The sequence below is a fragment of the Carcharodon carcharias genome, chromosome 12 (assembly GCF_017639515.1).
Source record: "Carcharodon carcharias isolate sCarCar2 chromosome 12, sCarCar2.pri, whole genome shotgun sequence".
Lineage (NCBI taxonomy): Eukaryota > Metazoa > Chordata > Chondrichthyes > Lamniformes > Lamnidae > Carcharodon > Carcharodon carcharias.
Window position 1 is genome coordinate 36087245 of NC_054478.1, and position 17955 is coordinate 36105199.

General features: G+C 42.5%; 1 protein-coding gene across 1 annotated transcript in view; it reads right to left on the reverse strand.

Annotated features, from left to right (window-relative positions):
- Positions 1 to 873: 873 nt before the first annotated feature.
- Positions 874 to 17955, reverse strand: part of kif5c (kinesin family member 5C) — a 158638-nt gene continuing 141556 nt past the window's right edge. Inside the window, exons 20-25 of the mRNA XM_041201018.1 lie at positions 11592 to 11693; positions 10694 to 10754; positions 9843 to 9914; positions 7120 to 7224; positions 4653 to 4869; positions 874 to 992 (exon numbers count right to left, since the gene is read on the reverse strand). Coding sequence (XP_041056952.1) covers positions 874 to 992; positions 4653 to 4869; positions 7120 to 7224; positions 9843 to 9914; positions 10694 to 10754; positions 11592 to 11693 — 676 coding nt within the window. The remainder of the gene's footprint in view (positions 993 to 4652; positions 4870 to 7119; positions 7225 to 9842; positions 9915 to 10693; positions 10755 to 11591; positions 11694 to 17955) is intronic.

Below are 17955 nucleotides of genomic sequence, written 5' to 3' on the forward strand. Positions count from 1 at the left end.
AATGGAGACAAGTTCAAGTATTTATATTCCTTATTGCTGCCTAGCTTGACACATTTTAGACTTGCGGTATAAATCAACCCGTTTTTGGTAGAATTTTCCAAGCTGCAAATGTGGACCTATATGCCGACATCTACGGTAAGATCTAGACCTGGTCACATATAAAAGTAGCATCTCCCCAATGCACCAATATACTCTTCTTCAACTGGTCTTTCGGCAGTCAACCGAAAACTCTCAGAGGCAAACCAAATGCATATTTCTGTTCTTTTTCTTTTCTCTTTCCCTCTGCCCCTGCCCCCACACAATGTATTTTTTCACTCCTTCAGCACTGGGCATGTTCTTCCAACCAAGGCAAGCTCAAAGCAAGCCTCTCAGCAGTGCTGAAAGTGGTGCCACTTGACTCAGGTAGTGGAGAAGCTTACACTAAAATCTGAATGGGCAGCAATGCAAGAAGCATTTTTTTTATTAAATGGTAGAGAGGGGGAATGGGTAGAAAACACTGAGGTTTGGTTAATTTTAAAGCAGTAAGTCTTGGGACAAACTTGAAACATGTTGATAAAATACCTCTTATTCACTCTCAATGCAGGTGTTGTCATGAATAGGCTGATAGCTCTGCTAGAATCGCGGACAAAGAAAGGACATGCAAATTCATTAAGCATCATCTCCTAATATCACCAAAGGTAATTTCTAAACCTAACTAATGCAAATGAAGAATTTAATCTTTCAACTCCATGCAAATGGCTCAATAATTGAAGCTTCATGACATCAGATATCTTTTTAGAAGCAATAAATTCATAATGAGAACACCTGATCAAGAATTTATTCCAGTTCAACTGCCCACAGATTTATTATTTTGATTAGGCTTTATTCTACTTACTACTTGTCCTTGTTCTGATAGTAATTAGAGTTTGAGGTCACAGGTACTCCGCTGCCACGAATAGCATGAAAGACTGTTGGAGAGGATGCAGGATAATGACCAGGACGAATAGGTTTGGCTAAAATGAAAGAACAAGATTCAATTAGATTAACTTCTATCCAAATGTGTGCACCAGATCGGAAATGTCACGGACAAAATTTCATGGCCACCGCCAGTGGGCCTGCAGTTACTGGGGCCATAAATTCTCTGGGTGGGCTTCCCAATGCTCTCCCACCCGCCTCAATCCGGCTGCAATTTTACGGGGGTGGGGGATGGCTAGTGGAAGGGACAGGCGAGGCCTAGGGTGACCCCACCTGTCCTCACCTCAATTGAGGCCCTTCAGTGGCCAATTAAGGGCCACTTCCTGCCCAGTCTCAATTCTGAAGCAGGTAGAAGGAGGTTAGGGACTGGAAGAAGTCCGTCAGCTAAACCTGCTCAGGCCTTAAGCTGGAAGGAGGGGGCCCCTCCATCACTGGTCCCCTTTACCGATCGGTGACCCTGCACCCCCCACCCAAGGTCTCTTGCCCCCACCCCCTGCAAAACACCCCACCACCCCCTGCCTCCCCCTCATCGCCCCACCATCCCAGTGCTTTCTCAGCCCCAGGCCTTTCCATCAAGGACCTAACCCCACTCTCCCTTGCCCATGGCCATCTCTCCCATCACCGCCATGATGCCCCCTTTATTTACCTCCATCCTGGCTTGTACTGACAGGTGGGACTTCTTGGAGTTCCAGCAGTGACCACCGTTCCTGGTGGTGCTGTTGGAGTTAGAGAGCTGCTGACCAATCAGATTGGCCGGCAGCTGTCTGAGGTGGCACTTCCTCCAAAGTGAGGGGTGGAAGTCCCACCTCCAGCCGTTAAATGGCTGTGGAGCAGCCAACATCGGCAGGGATGTGTTCCCCGTTGACTGTACAGGTGGCGGGCCAGAAAACGCCACCACCTATTAAATTCTGCACTATTTTTCTCCAGATACCCAGGGGGCATCTGAAGCCTGCCACTCTGGTGAAAGTCCCGCAAGGTCTGACCTTGGGCCTTTCGATAGGACCAGGCGGGCATCTTGGCCCATGTCCTTTACCAGGCTCCACCAAATGGCCAACAGTTGAAACAGACATCGGATTTCCACTCATGCCACTTGGCAGCCTCTTTTGGCCTCTGTTTGATCCCATTTCGCGTCTGCAAAATCCAGGCCCGGGTATCCAATTACGTGGGAAGGGGGTTTGGCCGATCGAGAGGAAGGTTTTCAGGGTATCTTGGTAGCTCAGGGGAGGGGGAGGGGGGGTGCATTCCTGTTCCTCCCGGTCCACAGGCTGGGCTAGAAAGGCACTTACGTGTTCCATCCAGCCGTTCTCAGCTCCTTTCAGCTGTCAGGTTTCACAAAACCCAGAGATCCTGGCCTCCAAAATTTAAATTGGGAAAAGGTTAAGTTTGAGGTATATAGCCTCATAAAATTATGTCAAGGACAGATCCATCTCTAGGGAGCAGATTAGTTACATGCTTCCCAACAGAACTTGGTTATAACTGGAAGTGAGCACGTTGGAGCTGGGTTTGCCTTTTTAAAAATTTTTTTACGTTTCCTTCACCGCCCATTCTGCATTAATATTACCCTCATTTTTCCTTGACTCAGAGGATGAAAATGTAACTGGATGGAGCTATGTTGAAAATAATTCCTGCTTTCAATATTTTGAACAACTCGCACCTCTTCAAAACCCACATCTGTCCAAAACTTGATGAATTCTTGGATGCTTTTTCAACACTTCTTTCTTGTGGAGTTTACAAGAAAAACCTGCTAGCCAACCTAATTCACAGTCCATAGACAGTGCTGTTTTTTGCTCATTAAGTTCCAAATACACCATCCTACATGCAGTTCCTCCTCCCTAAACCCCCACTATTTTATATTCAAGGCTCAATGCATTTCAGTCCAACTCACTCTTTGTCACAATGTCAAAACTCTGGAACTTCCTACCTATGACCTTTTTTTTTCTAAATTTGGTCTCAGGATGTGGGTGATGTTGGCACGGCCACACTTTTTACCCAGGCCTAGTTGCCTAGAAAATATAGTGAGGGGGACATTTTCTCTAAACCTAAATTTTAGCCCTCAGCTTCTCAAATAAAAATACCGACCACAGTCTTGGTTGTCAGCAGTAAGAGAGCCAGGATTACCTCTTTGAACAATTGTTAGATCCGATTCTCTAGCTGGGTGCCACTGCATAGAGAGTGGCACTTGCAGGGAGTGTTCATTAGGGAATTGTGTACGTGTGCTGTCTGATATTCCTTCCAGCAATTTAAATGAAAGGAACTTCACACCCATAATTTCCTGTACTTTCTGCAGGAATCATCCCTAAGGGAATCAGTTCTATCATTCTACCCAACTCAAATAAAACCAGGATGATTGAAGTTGGTATTGTAGTTGAACTACAGCTCATGTCATCATTAAAAGATTGAAAAATCTCCTTTGCTGCAAATTCACAAGGAACCAAAGGGCAATTGCATTGCTTCCCATTTACAAGAGAACTCAAGTCCATGCCTTTATGGCATACCTGCCTTTGGATCAACTTGACTTCTAATCAAGGTCCACAATGATGAATCTTACATTCCTATATAAATATAATTTCAGCATCTTGATTTGTGAATGGGGTCACAACCACGTTTCTTAAGTTCTTCCGGACTGAATATTGAGTGCAACAACTTGAGATCTTGAACTCCCTCCACCACCCCACCCCTTTTCTGTTTCTTCCCCCTCCCTTTTGTTTTTTCCAATAATTTATATAGATTTTTCTTTTCCCACCTATTTCCATTATTTTTAAATCTATATCTTTTATGTCCTTTTAGTCTTATTTCACCCCACCCCAACTAGAGCTATCTGTACCTTGCTTGTCCTGCTATCCATTCTTAATTAGCACATTCTTTTAGATAATATCACCACCTTCAACACCTTTGTTCTTTTGTCTGTGACATTTTTTGCTTATCTGCTCCTATCACTGCTTACTTGTCCCTACAAACCCCCCCAACTTCTTCCCCCACACACCCCCCACCTTAAACCAGCTTATATTTCATCCCTCTCCTATTTTTACTCTTTGTTCTGTTGAAGGGTCATGAGGACTCGAAACATCAACTTTGTTCTTCTCTGCCGATGCTGCCAGACCTGCTGAGTTTTTCCAGGTTTCTGTTTTGGATTTCCAGCATCTGCAGTTTTTTGTTTTTATCACATTTCTCAAGTGATTTGTATACAAACCTCACTCCCATATTGCAAGGTTCCTCAGCTTCAACTCTTTCCGTGGTCTCATTTCAAATTATCAAACAAACTTTTCCACAAGTCCCAGTCTGCATCTTTCCTCTGTTCCACATTCAGACTCACTCTTTTAATCATTATCCACACATTGTCTGTAATAGTCTCACCAAACCACTTCACCTTGTTCAATTCAACACCACTTAAAAAAAAATCTCCTAAAAACTCATCACTTTAACTGCATGCTCAGTCTTCTCCACTACCAACTTTCTCCTCTCTCCTGCCCAATATCCACCTCCCTACTTTGTAGAGCTTTTATGAGAGGCGCACTATTTAAATCTAAGTTGTTACTATCGTATTCATACTGCACAGTCAGGAACAATGAGTTTTTTTTCACAAACCTGGGGAGCAGCTTTGCTTTACCGGCACCCTTAGCGTTAATAAGCTCTCATTAGGCAAACTTGCAGAGCCCACATGTGTAACACAGATGACTGAAAGCAGCAAAGACCCTCACCAATCTGAGCTGAATGTGCCCGCCTGGCCATGTTTTTGGCTCGTACTGCTTCCTTGATTCGATCAACGTCCTGATGGTAACGTTTGCGGTCCCTCATGGCACTCTCCTTGGCTTCCTTCAGTGCACTCTCCAGTGCTTTAACTCTCTCAGCTGTAGCCCGAAGTCGTTTTTCCAGCTTAGGAAGCTCACAACGAAGATCTGCATTGTCACGAACCAGCTGGAAGAAAAAAAGAACTAAGTGAGCGACAATACACCACAGGATAACTGGGGGGAATGCTTGACTTTGGCTAATGGTGTCAAATAGGCAATATTACATCAACCTCCCATAACATATCTCTCCTGACTTTCATTTCTGGTCAATAACAACCAGGAGGGATGTTTATCCGGCAACTAACCCAACATTGGACTCTTACCCCCAACAACATAAAGAACAGAAATACTGGAATAGGATAATGTACAATAGGCCAATAGATGTTAATGGAGTTGGGAATATTGATCCAAAGTTTAATTTGGCAGGATTTAAGCAAACAAAATAATGGTCAATGCTCAGGAGAATTTATAGTAAGTTTGTATGCCCCCACTTCCATTTTAAGTTTTTTCATAAACTCTCACTGACACAAGTAGAATTTTTTGGCAAACATTTAGCAGTACAAGAAATGCATTAACGGCATAATCCATCTGCACCTTGAAGGATACATATAGTTTAGGTAACAAAAAATGCAGAAAGACGAAAGGTAATAAGAAAGTAATTACACTTCACAACCATATTTCTTATAAATCCTGTGCTACATTTGCATTGCATTGTATTCAATCCATCTCTCCCATACCCACCCACTCCTTACAAAACTGGTCAGACACTCCCAGAAATGATGACAACACTGCAGAATCCATGAGAATTGCAGTCTAATACTGTATTATTTGGTTGTGGAAAATAACAAGAATTGTTTGCAAATTCTTTCAACACACTTCCAGTCTGTTTGGGAGTAAAGGTTATTAGATGTACCAAGGGTGAATGTCACTTAAAAAGCACAGCACATCCACCCATTCCCAGAGTCAATAAAAGATACAAATAAACTACTCAATTCTCACAAAGACCACAATCTATTTATTCCTTGTCTTTCCTTTCAACAAAAATAAGAATGATTTGATGATTTTTCTGTTATGACATTGAACTTAACTTTTCTCAGTTAGCATCGCCAGTGACACAAATACCAAAGGTAAGGTTCAGGCACCAGTTCTTGTAGGATTAATGGATGCTCTGCCACCTGGACAATATAGAGCTCCCAAACTGATGCCAACATTGTTCAGGGAATTATGCATTGTTCTTTTAACACACAAAATGCCATTAGCACTATGGTGTCAACACTAACATTTAGTAGATAGCAATATAGAGAATCCAAAGTTTCAGAAGGTTCACTTTACAGGTTCTATTAGTAGATAAAATGGAGTCCAAGGATAGGAACATAGAAACAGGAGCAGGCCAGTTGACTCCTCAAGCCTGTTCCGCCGCTATTCAATGAGTTCAGGGCTGTTCTGTGACCTAATTCAATATACAAACTCTATTATCACAATCCATATAAAAAACAGTTCAGAAATGACACCATCCTCAAGGTCACCCTTGTCATCAACTGAACAGTACAAAGTTTTGTACACCAGCTCAGTGGGATGAGGCAGAACGCTGCATTTTATTTCATGCCAACATTTTCAGGATCTTGGAATGGTGGCTTGCCAACAAACAAGGGCACAGTTATAACAGGAAAAGCATGTACTGGGGACACATTAAACAGGACAGCAGAGATGCGAATTTTACTAATAGGGGTCATACCCTCAAGTTAGAAATCAGCTGATTAAACAATAGATATATTTTACTCCACATCACTGTGAACAAATTCAGAAGGCACGAAACAAATAATCTACAAGAGGACAGAGTTAAAACTAAAAAATGGCTTTGAGCTAAAGACTCACTTCAAGAAGGCAGGTGTCTGACTGGAATTGTCAATATGGCTGCTTTATGGGGAGGAATCTGACAGTAAAGAAGATTGGTTGATAGATTTGAACACACAAAATCAGTGGGAAATAAGTAAACAGGAAAAAGTAGGTCAGAAAGATCCAAGTTCAATGAAAGTGAACAACTGTGATGAAATTTCAATGCAGACTTTGTAAGTCCTTAGCTACATAAAATGGAAATATCAGTTTTGGAAGTTATCAGGGAAATTGTTAAGAAGCAGTTGTAGCAGGATTTAGGTCAACATTTTAACTCACTTGAAGCAACATCTATAACAGTAATTTGATGTCTGAGAGCCTTGCCCATCGGAAGGAAAAAACAGTACAGACAAAAGATAGAGCCTTCTCAATCAAAATGGGAGTTAGATATTTGAAAGGTTTGAAAATTGTGAGGGTGTTGAATGTTGAAATAACAAACTATTTTCCAACTTGAACTGAATTTTGACACAATTCATCTTCATACCTGCTTGTGAACTTTTGTAAGCTGCTCCAGGTTGTTCTCAAGAAAGGATATTTTCTGTTTCTGTGCAGCACTCCCCCCTCCATCATCGGAGTCCAGTTCACTGCTCTGAGGATAGGCAAAGAAAAATGATCAACCTGTGAGCAGTCTCAAAGCTTGTGACTGGAAGGAATCAATCAAAACGATGGTTTCATCCTTCTGACAGATTTACCAGTGGTGTTCATTCAGAAACATCTGTGTTTGGGAATAAGGTCAGCATTCTTCCTTTGAGTGAGAAGTATCCATTTATACTTTTGCTGCATGTTTGAGGTAGTTCTTTCAGTATGTGGTGTAATGAGAAATCTACTGCAACCAAATGTCAAAGTAAAACTCCCATTGTTGGGGAGTTGAGAGAGGTATGGGGATACCAAGCGAGATACAGGAAATCAAAACTCAATATTTTTGTTGAGGAGGTCAAAAGATACCTTTGAATACATGGGTTTAAGGTAAGAGATTTTCTGGCCCATCTACAGATCATCCACCCAAGAGTTTACTTCACTCATTTAACTAAATGGAAATTTAGAGGGGGGGAGAGTCACTGAGAGTCACCCACATGCCCTTTCCTTCAAACTCCATCTCCCCTGTTCATTGGTGACCCCCTCCTCCACTGATCCCCCCCATCCCACCCTCACTTAGCTTTCTCCAGGGATCCCTGGTGAACATCCAAGTGTATTACCGGCAGCAGCCATCACTCCCAGTGGTGGTGCCAATAATGGAGAGCTACCTACCTCTGATTGGCCGGCAGCTCTCAAAGGCAGCATTTCCTCCCGACTGGAGGCAGTGCAGCAATTACAATGTCCCTCGGGGTGTCAGGAGCCCCGGCGGCAGGGGTCCCAATTAGGAACTTAATTCCACTGGGGCTCCCGAATCAGGTCGGTGGGAGTGTGGCCTGATTTGGTGGTGGACATCAGGGTCCCCGCGACCCTCATTAAATTCTGTCCATAGAATCAAAAGTACAGTAGGTGGCAGGGGATTTAACCCATCATGTCTGTGCCAGCTCTTTATTTTCTCTTTTTAAGTGTATATCCAATCCCCTTTTGAAAGTTCCTATTGAATCTGCTTCCACCACTCTTTTGCTCAATGCATTCAAGTCATAACAACTCGCTGAGTGAAAAAAAACTCATCTCCCCCACTGGGTTTTATCGCCCCTTATCTAAAAACTATCCCCTCTAGTCACTGACTAATGGAAACAGTTTTCCCCATATTTATTCCATTAAACCCCTCATAATTTTGAGCTCTGCACTAATATTTGCCAATCATGAAAAATAATCAAGCAACTTTCTAGGATCTCTACTGGTTAATCCCAGCCTGCTTCCACTAGTGTGTACTGCGCAATACAGAACCTTGGAATGAAACAGATGGCATTAAGGACATCAGTCCTAGTGGGTTCACTCTGTTGGCTGAAACGTATAAACCTAAAAGTATAAATCTAATTCAGCTCTACATAAATACACATCTAGTGTACTCCAGAATTCACCTTAATTATAGTTAAAAGGAAAGTATGGGAATTGGGCAGATTTGTGTCAGTTAGCAGGTTAAAGGTTAACCAGCCTCCAACCCAACCACTTCTGGTTTTAAATGGAGATGGGATAGGGTCAAGCAGCCAACCTGCTCCCAGAATGCGGGTTAGCAATTTAAATATTATAATGAGGCTGCATGCCCCATACTTATTCACCATTTCAAATTTAACTCTTGCCTGCCTGGTTTCCTAAAGGTTGGGAAAAGCTGCAGCTAAAAGAAGGCAAGAACGGTTGGATTCAGGAGCTAACTGCTTTCCACTTGTCTGCTGGATACAGCATATCTGCCCCACTAACCCACTGCAATCACACACCACCCCAATCCTTCCTACCTCCTGCACAACCTTCCCAATGAGGCCTCCAATCTTACTCCCTACCTCAAGGCCACTGACCTCCAAGCCCTCTGACCTCCTCACTGAAGCCTTTGGGCTCCCCCTACACTGGTATCTGATCCCACAGAATCCGATCAACTGGAATTAGACCACCCCCAAGATTAGACCCCTTCTCCCAGTCAGGGCTCAGATGTACCTGGTCCTGCAGCCTCTTTTCCAATGCTGCCCACCCAACTGGAAGCTAAGTCTGTCAATTCAGCTGACTTCTAGGGCAGAGAGCTTGTCAGTGATGATCAAACTCCACAGCATGCAACAAAACCCTGACTTCTAGGTTAAAAGACCGCTTTCAGAAATTAGTGACCAATGAGCATGTAAGATGTCAGCCCTGCCATGTTCAGGATTCTTCAGCAGCTACCAACAAAAGGTAGGCTTTATAAAGATTGTTTCTTTTTATAAGCCACCTTCCAATGGAGCCAGAAGGAGCAGTATTGATCATCCAACTCCAGAGGAATCTGATCACCATCAAGCCTGCCTTCATTCCTACATTGTGCTCCAACATCTATTGTGAAACATAGAAGGGCCACTGCCAGCCAGAAAATGTGCAGCCTTATATATGTCAATGTGCTGGTTTAGGGGACTGATAGTGACTTTAAAACATTAATTACTGATGTCTGTTTCTTTAGATAATTTCATCTTCTCATAACTCACATCACACCTAGAACAGAATGAGTACAATTAGCTCCACTGTTTAGGTTTAAAATTAGGCAGGAAAAACATGGTTATTACAAGCCATCTCCAAAAATGTGCCCACAATGGAGCCTTAGATCAATCAACTTACTTTCTTGACTCTGGTAGTAAGATCCTGAACGAAAAGTTTTCGGAGGTTGTGGAGAGTTTGAAGTTCTTTTGCCTTTTTGAAAGAACAAGTGCTCAATGTTAGAAGGTTCAAGGGATATAGATTTGAAATAAGCTTGTTTGGCTTTCCAATTATTAATTTTAGCCACATGGGAACAGGTAATTAATAAGCACAAAATCCATCAGCTAAAGACACTTTAAACAATTGGAAGTCATGTAACTTGATTTAGGCTTTGGGGGAGTTGGAGGGAGGAGGCGAAACAGTGTTTAATACCGTCATATCCAAGAAAAACATCCATTTGTTTTTAAAAAAAAAGTTGCTGATTATAATGTACAACGGAGCAAACAGCATTCGCGGAGCAGAACAGGATCTTGGTCTGTTATCTGGAAAATATATTCTTCCCCGCACCCCACCCCCAACTTTTGCTACCCTGAAAAATTTAGAAGGTGACGGTGGGTCTGCCATTTTTGTCGGGAAAGATAATGACCAATGAGAACATCCCTGCTCAAAGCACCCACTCTCCAGTCACTACACTCAAAGGTTTCCAATTATAAACAAATTGCAATGTGGTTTAATGGTCTACATGGAGATATATTTAGACTGCAGAGCTTCTTTAAAAAATGCTAACAATGATTGCATGACGGTATATGTTGGGAACTATGGATTCAATACTGGGAAAGTTGTATGTGGAAAAGAGATTTACAGGCATTACACTGGCATGGCGTTACAGGTAAGTGAGCTTAGAGTTTAGTTAAGTTACATAATTGGGGAGGAACTAGTTTGTTCTGAAGCAAGTCCATTAAAAGTCCAATAGGTTTCACATTGAAACTTACAACTGTCTCCTCCAGCCCCTTGAGGTCCTGTTTTGCTTGCTCTCTTTTGTCATTAAGAAGTCTAAAAGCAGGACATAAAAGTTATTTGGAGTCAGATTTTATTTCAGATTGACAGCGTATTAAAAAAATAATTTCATGCCTCTGTGTCGTACAATTTACCAAGTTAGAGGTAAACAGATTATCTTACAAGAAAATGGCCTTCAAGTAACAACAAGCCGAACGTTATAATTATAAGGTTATTTAACCATCATGCTATTATAGTAAGCAGTCTGGTGAGGGCGTCACCGGTCAGCTACATGGCACCTCTGAGTAAAACAAGAACTCCAATACATAATATAGACAACAGATGCAAGAATTTTTATTGCAAAAAATGTATAGACACTCACATACCACCACTAGAACAGAAAAAGGAGCGAGAAGACCAGAACTAGGATGTTTTGCCTGGACAAATGCTGTTTATTGGTAGCAATGACCAAATTAATAATGTGCATCACCACATTGATGACCAAATTAGGAGTTCCTTTTTAAAAATTTTCTTTTCCAAAATACCAATAACAGCCCAAGAAAGACATTGAAGATTCCTGGGTAATGTCAGACAGGCAGGAGGTGATTGTTCACTTGGCAAACTAATACCCTTCGTCTTTCTCTCTCTCTCTTGCTTTCTTCCCTGTTTCCACAGAAGTGATTCCATTCAACCCAGTCACCCACCAAGAATTAGAAAGCATGGATATCGATTGCATATTGACATTGAGCATCATTCATGGATGCCAACAAAGCTGCCACAGCAGCCTCCAGGTACCTTTGGATTCCAAAATCTGAAGCTTTATTACAAAGCGATGTTCGTTAAATAACATAGTTCTCATGGAATCAAGAGAGGTCATTTTAAGAATAAGCTTACACAAGTTTCTGGAGCTTGACACTTTTTTCATGCTCCTCCATTTTTAGCTTGTCAAAATCGGAATTCAGTTTCTCTTGCTCCAGCACAAGCTTTTGGTTCAAACTGTTGAGTGTAAAGAAAAAAAGTAAAAGTATTTTAGATTATGAACTATTTGCATTAAAGTGGTTGAGTATTAATAATGAAAATTTGTCAATAAATAACAATCAACCCACACAAAATCATTATCTTGTCAAGGTTTTGACAGTAAACTGGACCGCCCCCCCACACACACACCTTAAACCAGCTTATATTTCAACTCTTTCTTGGAGTCGAACGCAAGTTCTGTCGAAGGGTCATGAGGACTCGAAACGTCAACTCTTTTCTTCTCCGCCGATGCTGCCAGACCTGCTGAGTTTTTCCAGGTAATTCTGTTTTTGTTTTGGATTTTCAGCATCCGCAGTTTTTTTGTTTTTATTTCTATTTAGATTATGCCATTTGATTCTACATCCTCTTTCTAATAAATTGAAATTTCCACCCCTCACCAACCAGATCAAAAATCAAATCAGGACAATTTGTGCTTAAGCTGTTAAATATGGAGTAAAATATACACTAATACAGACATATAATTACTGTGTTTGCAGAATAACAGCAACTGTGCTCAGCAGTGTTTCATTTCTCAGTTTTGAAGTGTATAATTTTTATTTTGTACTAGAAACCATTGTCTTTCACAGTGCCAAGTTTATTACTTTGCAAATATCATTTGAAGTTTGTGTTGTTATCAGTTACTGAAGAATGTGATAATTTCTACTATTCAGATGTAGACATGAAGAAATAAATAGTGTTCCAGCTTCAAATAAAAGAACTTTACATTGTTCCAACCACAATAATCTTATTGTCCTCAAGCCTTTTTAATATTGGAATAGACAATAGCTCTGTCATTGCTACAGCCATATGAATATAAATCCCAGTGGTGGTGATTCAGCTATTAGAGCTTATTACAGTGCTGTACAGCTGGTCAAATCTGAGTGAGGAGGTTGTGAATTGAAGTCTCATTCCTGAGACTTGAGCAGAGTATATAATCTTGCTTGGCACAAGTGTTGCACTGTCAAAGGCACCGGCCTTAATCCTCACATCCCTATTCAAAGAAAAACAAAGTATTTCTCCAGGTGACCTATCCAATATTTCTCCCTCAACCAACACTAATACAGATCATGGAATCATTCATCTCATTGCTATTTATAGCTCCTTCCTGTACACAAATTGGCTCCCATGTATCTCTCTCTATTACAACAGTGACTAAATTTGGAAGTACCTCACTGGCTGTGAAGTGTTTTGGGACATCCTGAGGCCAAGAAAGGTGTTCTATAAATGTAAGGATTTTTAAAAAAAACTCTGCATGTTGATAAATATTCTGCCATCTCATTTCTGAAAGATTATTTTCCAGCAACAGGCACCAATGCTATCATCAAAATTCTGGTATCAAATGGCTATCTGATTTCCTCAAGGAAGATTCAGACAAATTCCTTAATTTTGACCAATGATGCCATTTCTAGATTTAAGGTTTTTGGGCAGGAGGTGCAGGCGGGATGTGAGGAAGAGCTTTTTTAAACAGCGAGTGGTGACGACCAGGAACACGCTGCCTATGAGGTTGATGGAAATGGAAACGATGAATGGAGATTGGTTGGGCACTCTTGGAAAATAAACTTGCAGGGTTACAGAGATGAATCAGGGGAATGGGGCTGATTGGGTTTCTCCACAGAGTGGAGATGGACTCAATGGGCCGAATGGCCTCCTTCTGTGCCACAAATGATTCTATGGGTGAAATGTAATGCAGCCTGCTGGCAGGGGTGCCCAGGAGAATTGGGTGGGAGTACCTGGATCGAATTCCCGGCCTTGGGGAAGGTATTCCCCAAATAAGTTGGGGGGGGAGATGGCGGGAAGGACCCGATATGGGAATCCCGCCCGCCGGCAGTGGGATACCAATTTGTCTCATTAAGGAGCCACTTGAGAGCATATTATCCCTGAGTCCACCAGAATTTAGAGGGGGCTCAGGGATCTTATCGGACTCGCACAGCTCTCCTATGTCTCCCGAAGGCCACCCAGTAAATCCTGTCGGGCGCTTGCAACCTCATGGGTGGGCGGCCCACATTGACAGGCACAGAGCGCCTGATTGAGGGACCCAGCATTGGGGGCGGGCAGGGATCTAGCAGCGGGCTGCACCTTGGAACATTACTGGCTGCAGGCACCACATTGGGTGGCATTGCTGGCAATGTGGAGCTGCTGGCCTCCAACTGGATTTCTGCCCCACTGGGGGTTTGATTGCTGACACTGGCCAGTTAAGCGCTTGAAGGCCTCCCCCATGGAAATGACAGGGCTCCCACTAGTTCTCCAACCAGTGGGGAAGAACCCCCAATGCTAGCACTAAATTCTGGCCTATGACTCAAATGCCATGATCAGAAAAGCTTTCACCAACCTCTGCTTTAAAGATTTCTAGTCAAACTAAAAACCGCAAGAATCCAGAAGATAATACAGAATTATATAAGAAATTGGGAAAAAACAGGGATGCTCGCAAGATCTAGAAATGTGAAACTTGGAGGAAATAACGAATGGAATTCTGCTCAAGATAGTGCTTGGACTCATGGGTTCGATCTTAAATCCCCCCCACCCCTAACATGTTCCCAAATTGCAGCATATGCGCCAGCCATGATTTTTCTGGTAATGGACAAGGCGGTATATAGATTTCCCATCTTGGAGAGACGGGAAACTTCATTATAAAATTTTGATCAGGCTCCCATAGTGAGTCGTGAACTTGATTTAAATTTAATGGTTGCCAGCTGGGTTTCCCAGGGAAACCTGACAGTAACCTGGGGACTGGAACCGCCAGCTGCAGAAGGTCAAGGGCATTTTGCAGAAACGCTTGCGGGGCAGGAGCAGGAACACTCTCCTGCCCTGGCCCCCCAAGTAACCTTTTGACCTTTTGCGGCATTCCCTCGCTGCCTACCCCACAATCTACTGACTCCCCTCCCCTCACCACCCACTCTCACCAATCCCAGATCCTGTGCCCCCGATCTCGCCCTCCCTCCCAATCACCAGGCTCTCCCCACCAAGCCCGGATACCAGGGACCGTTGCCAAAGGCTGTCTTAGGTTTGCTACATTTGCTGACATCTCAGGAAAGCAGCTCTAACACAGACGATTTGCTCATGTTGTTTTTTTCAAAAGATTTATAATGCGTGTGTAAAAAATTAGAAACTAAATGTTCAGTACATGTTAAATGAATGCACGTTGTCAGTGTAGGATGAATGGAATTGAAGCAGGAATCGTGCAGACTTAAAATCTGACGGAAGTAATTGCAGAGAGTTCAATTTTAATGCTCAAAAAATGGCTAACAGAACGCCGGGATTTAAAACCAGCTCAACAAAAGTCATCTTAAGGCTTTATATTGGCCCGGATCTTATGCGGAGTGGCAATCATTGTTGACTGCATTCCACTCGAACTTTCCCACACTTCAAAACTGCTCTGCATTTCTTGCTGGGTCTTCCAAGCCCAAATTTACCAGAAATGCAGAGTGTAGCATCTCTCAGGCAACTCCAGGGAGTAGGGGGGGAAAAACAAGACATTCCCCCTTTTTATAGCACTACTTGCCATTAAAAAATTTTAAATGTCCAGTCTGAATGTTAATGAACGGGTGAATGTTAGTGAATGGGTTAGTGGGCGGAAGAGTGAATCAGTAGGGTGGCAGGTGGGTAGGGTGTTAATTGGGTAGGTTGGTAGATGGGTGAGGTGACAGGTGGGTTGGGGGGTAGTTGGAGGCTCAGGGAGGATAATCTGGTTGTCAGGGGGTAGTCATCTTGGGTTGGGGTAGACAGGGGGTGTAGTTGATGGGGTAATGAGGGGTGTCCCGGGGGTCAATGTGAGTGATTGGGGAGTCACTCAGGAGTTAGACTGGGATTTTTCTGTCTAACATTTCCTGGGTAACTGTCCAGGTAAATAAATTGGAACTATCCAAAATCTCCAAATCCAAGTTAGAGTCGGAGATGTTCGGAGATGGTCCCAAGGAGCAAGGGAATTGTCCATCAGAAGTTGAAAATTCCCAGGCAATCCCCATGGAGGTCAGCACGTCAGGTCTTCTGCAGGGTCCTGATCTGCACCTTGGGTCATATGCCCAGTCTCCAACTTGACCGTGAGATCTGGGCCAATGTGACAACACACTGAGAAAAGAGTGCTTAGTATCCTTTGCCACAAAAAAAGGTACGCTTGCTTTGGCAAGGGTACAGAGAAGAACAACAAGTCTGATGCCAAGAATAAAATGTCGATCCAGGCGAATAGATCACAGAAAGTTAAAGTTTTAAAGATTAGTGCAGTGAGTGGGGAAGAGGAGTGCAGGGAAAGCTAATAAAGGGAGTAACATCATCAAAGTGTGCAAGGTATTAAGCATAGAGAGGTGAGGTGATGCATTTTGGAGGGAAGTCAAGGAATGAGATTATATACTGAATGGAAAGGGTGTGGTGAAACAGAGGCCTAGGGCTAAAGTACATTATCTCATAAAATACAGACAGATAATGCCATATAAATATATGAAGCCAAGACATGGTGATAAATTTGTAAAAGGTAATGTATAATGCCATATAAATATGAAGACAAGACATGGTGATAAATTTGTCAAAGGTAATGTATATGCCATGTTTATAGTATGCACAATTTTAGGTACTCCATTGCAAAAAGAATGTTTAAACTATACAGAATATACAGCATAGATTAAGTAAAATAATACCAGGGATGAGAAACTATTGTTATAAACAGTGACTTTAATGACTGGGATTATTCCCACTGGAATAGGGAAGGCCAAGAGGAAATGTCATCAACACATTTAATATTAAGCAGCAATTTGAAAGGTTAAATAGGGAAAGATTATTTCCTCCAGTAAACAATTTAAAACAGTCACTATGAAAGGAAGAACTTGCATTTACAATAGGGCCTTCGATATCCTCAAGGTGTCCCAAGACAATTAATAGCCTATGAATTCCTTTTGAAATAACTGTTAGTCTGTAAGCAAACGGGGCAGCCATTATGCACTTTAACAAGGTTCCACAAACATCTAAGGATATAAAAAACCAATGACCTATCTAATCATGTTAGTTTGGGATAAGTGCTGGGCTGGACACCAGCAAAACCTCTCTGATCTTCTTTGAATAGTGCCATCGGATCTTTTACATCGACTGGAGCAGGTAGACAAGGCCTCAACTGAGCAACGCATGAGCAGTAATGCATTGTAGTGTCAGGCTCGATTTTGTGCTCTAAACCCTGAACTGAGAGTGAAATCTCCAACTTTTGGATTCAGGAAGGGAGAGCATTAACAATCAGCCAAGCTAATCTATATAAGGGATACTTACGAAGAGAGTGAAGAAGAGACAGGGAATAGCTGATCCAGAGACCATTGCATTTTTGAAATAAGAGTAGATAACCATTTAAAGGAGAGCAATTTACAGAGCTCAGGAAGACAGTAGAGCAGTAAGATTAATTTAGTCTTCCTTTTGTGCAGTAAATGTCTATGTTTCTAGAATTGGCCCTTCAAAATAAGCCAAGAGTACAACAATAAATGGAAAGTGGGAAAATTATGTTTTTTGTTCGTTCAGTTTCACTGGCAAGACCAGCATTCATTGCTCATCCCTAGTTGCTTTTGAGGGAGTGGTGCTGAGCTGCCTTCTTGAACTGTTGCAGTCCATGTGATGTAGGTACACCCAAAGTGCTGTTAGGGAACAGCATTATACTTCCAAGTCAGGATAGTGGGTGGCTTGGGGAGGAAGTTCCAGGTGGTGGTGTTCCCATGTGTCTGCTGCCCTTGTGTTTCTAGATGGTAGTGGTTGTCGATTTGGAAGGTGCTGTCTAAGGAGCCTCGGTGAGTTCCTGCAGTGCATCTTGTAGATGGTACACACTGCTGACACTGTGTGTCAGTGGTGGAGGAAGTAAACATTTGTGGATGTGGTGCCAAACGAGTGGGCTGCTTCGTCCTGGATGGTGTCAAGCTTCTTGAGTGTTGTTGGAGCTGCATTCATCCAGGCAAGTGGAGAGCAGTCCATCACACTCCTGACTTGTAGATAGTGGACAGGCTTTGAGGAGTCAGGAAGTGAGTTACTTGCTGCAGGATTCCTAGCCTCTGACCAGCTCTTAAAGCTACAGTATTTCTTTGGCTAGTCCTATTCAATTTCTGTTCAACTTCCTAGGTAACCCCTAGGAAGTTGATAGTGGGGGATTCAGTGATGGTAATGCCATTGAATGTCAAGAACAATGGTTAGATTCTCTTTTGTTGGAGATGGTCATTGCCTGGCTCTTGTGTGGCTCGAATATTACGTGCCACTTATCAGCCCAAATCTGGATATTGTCCAG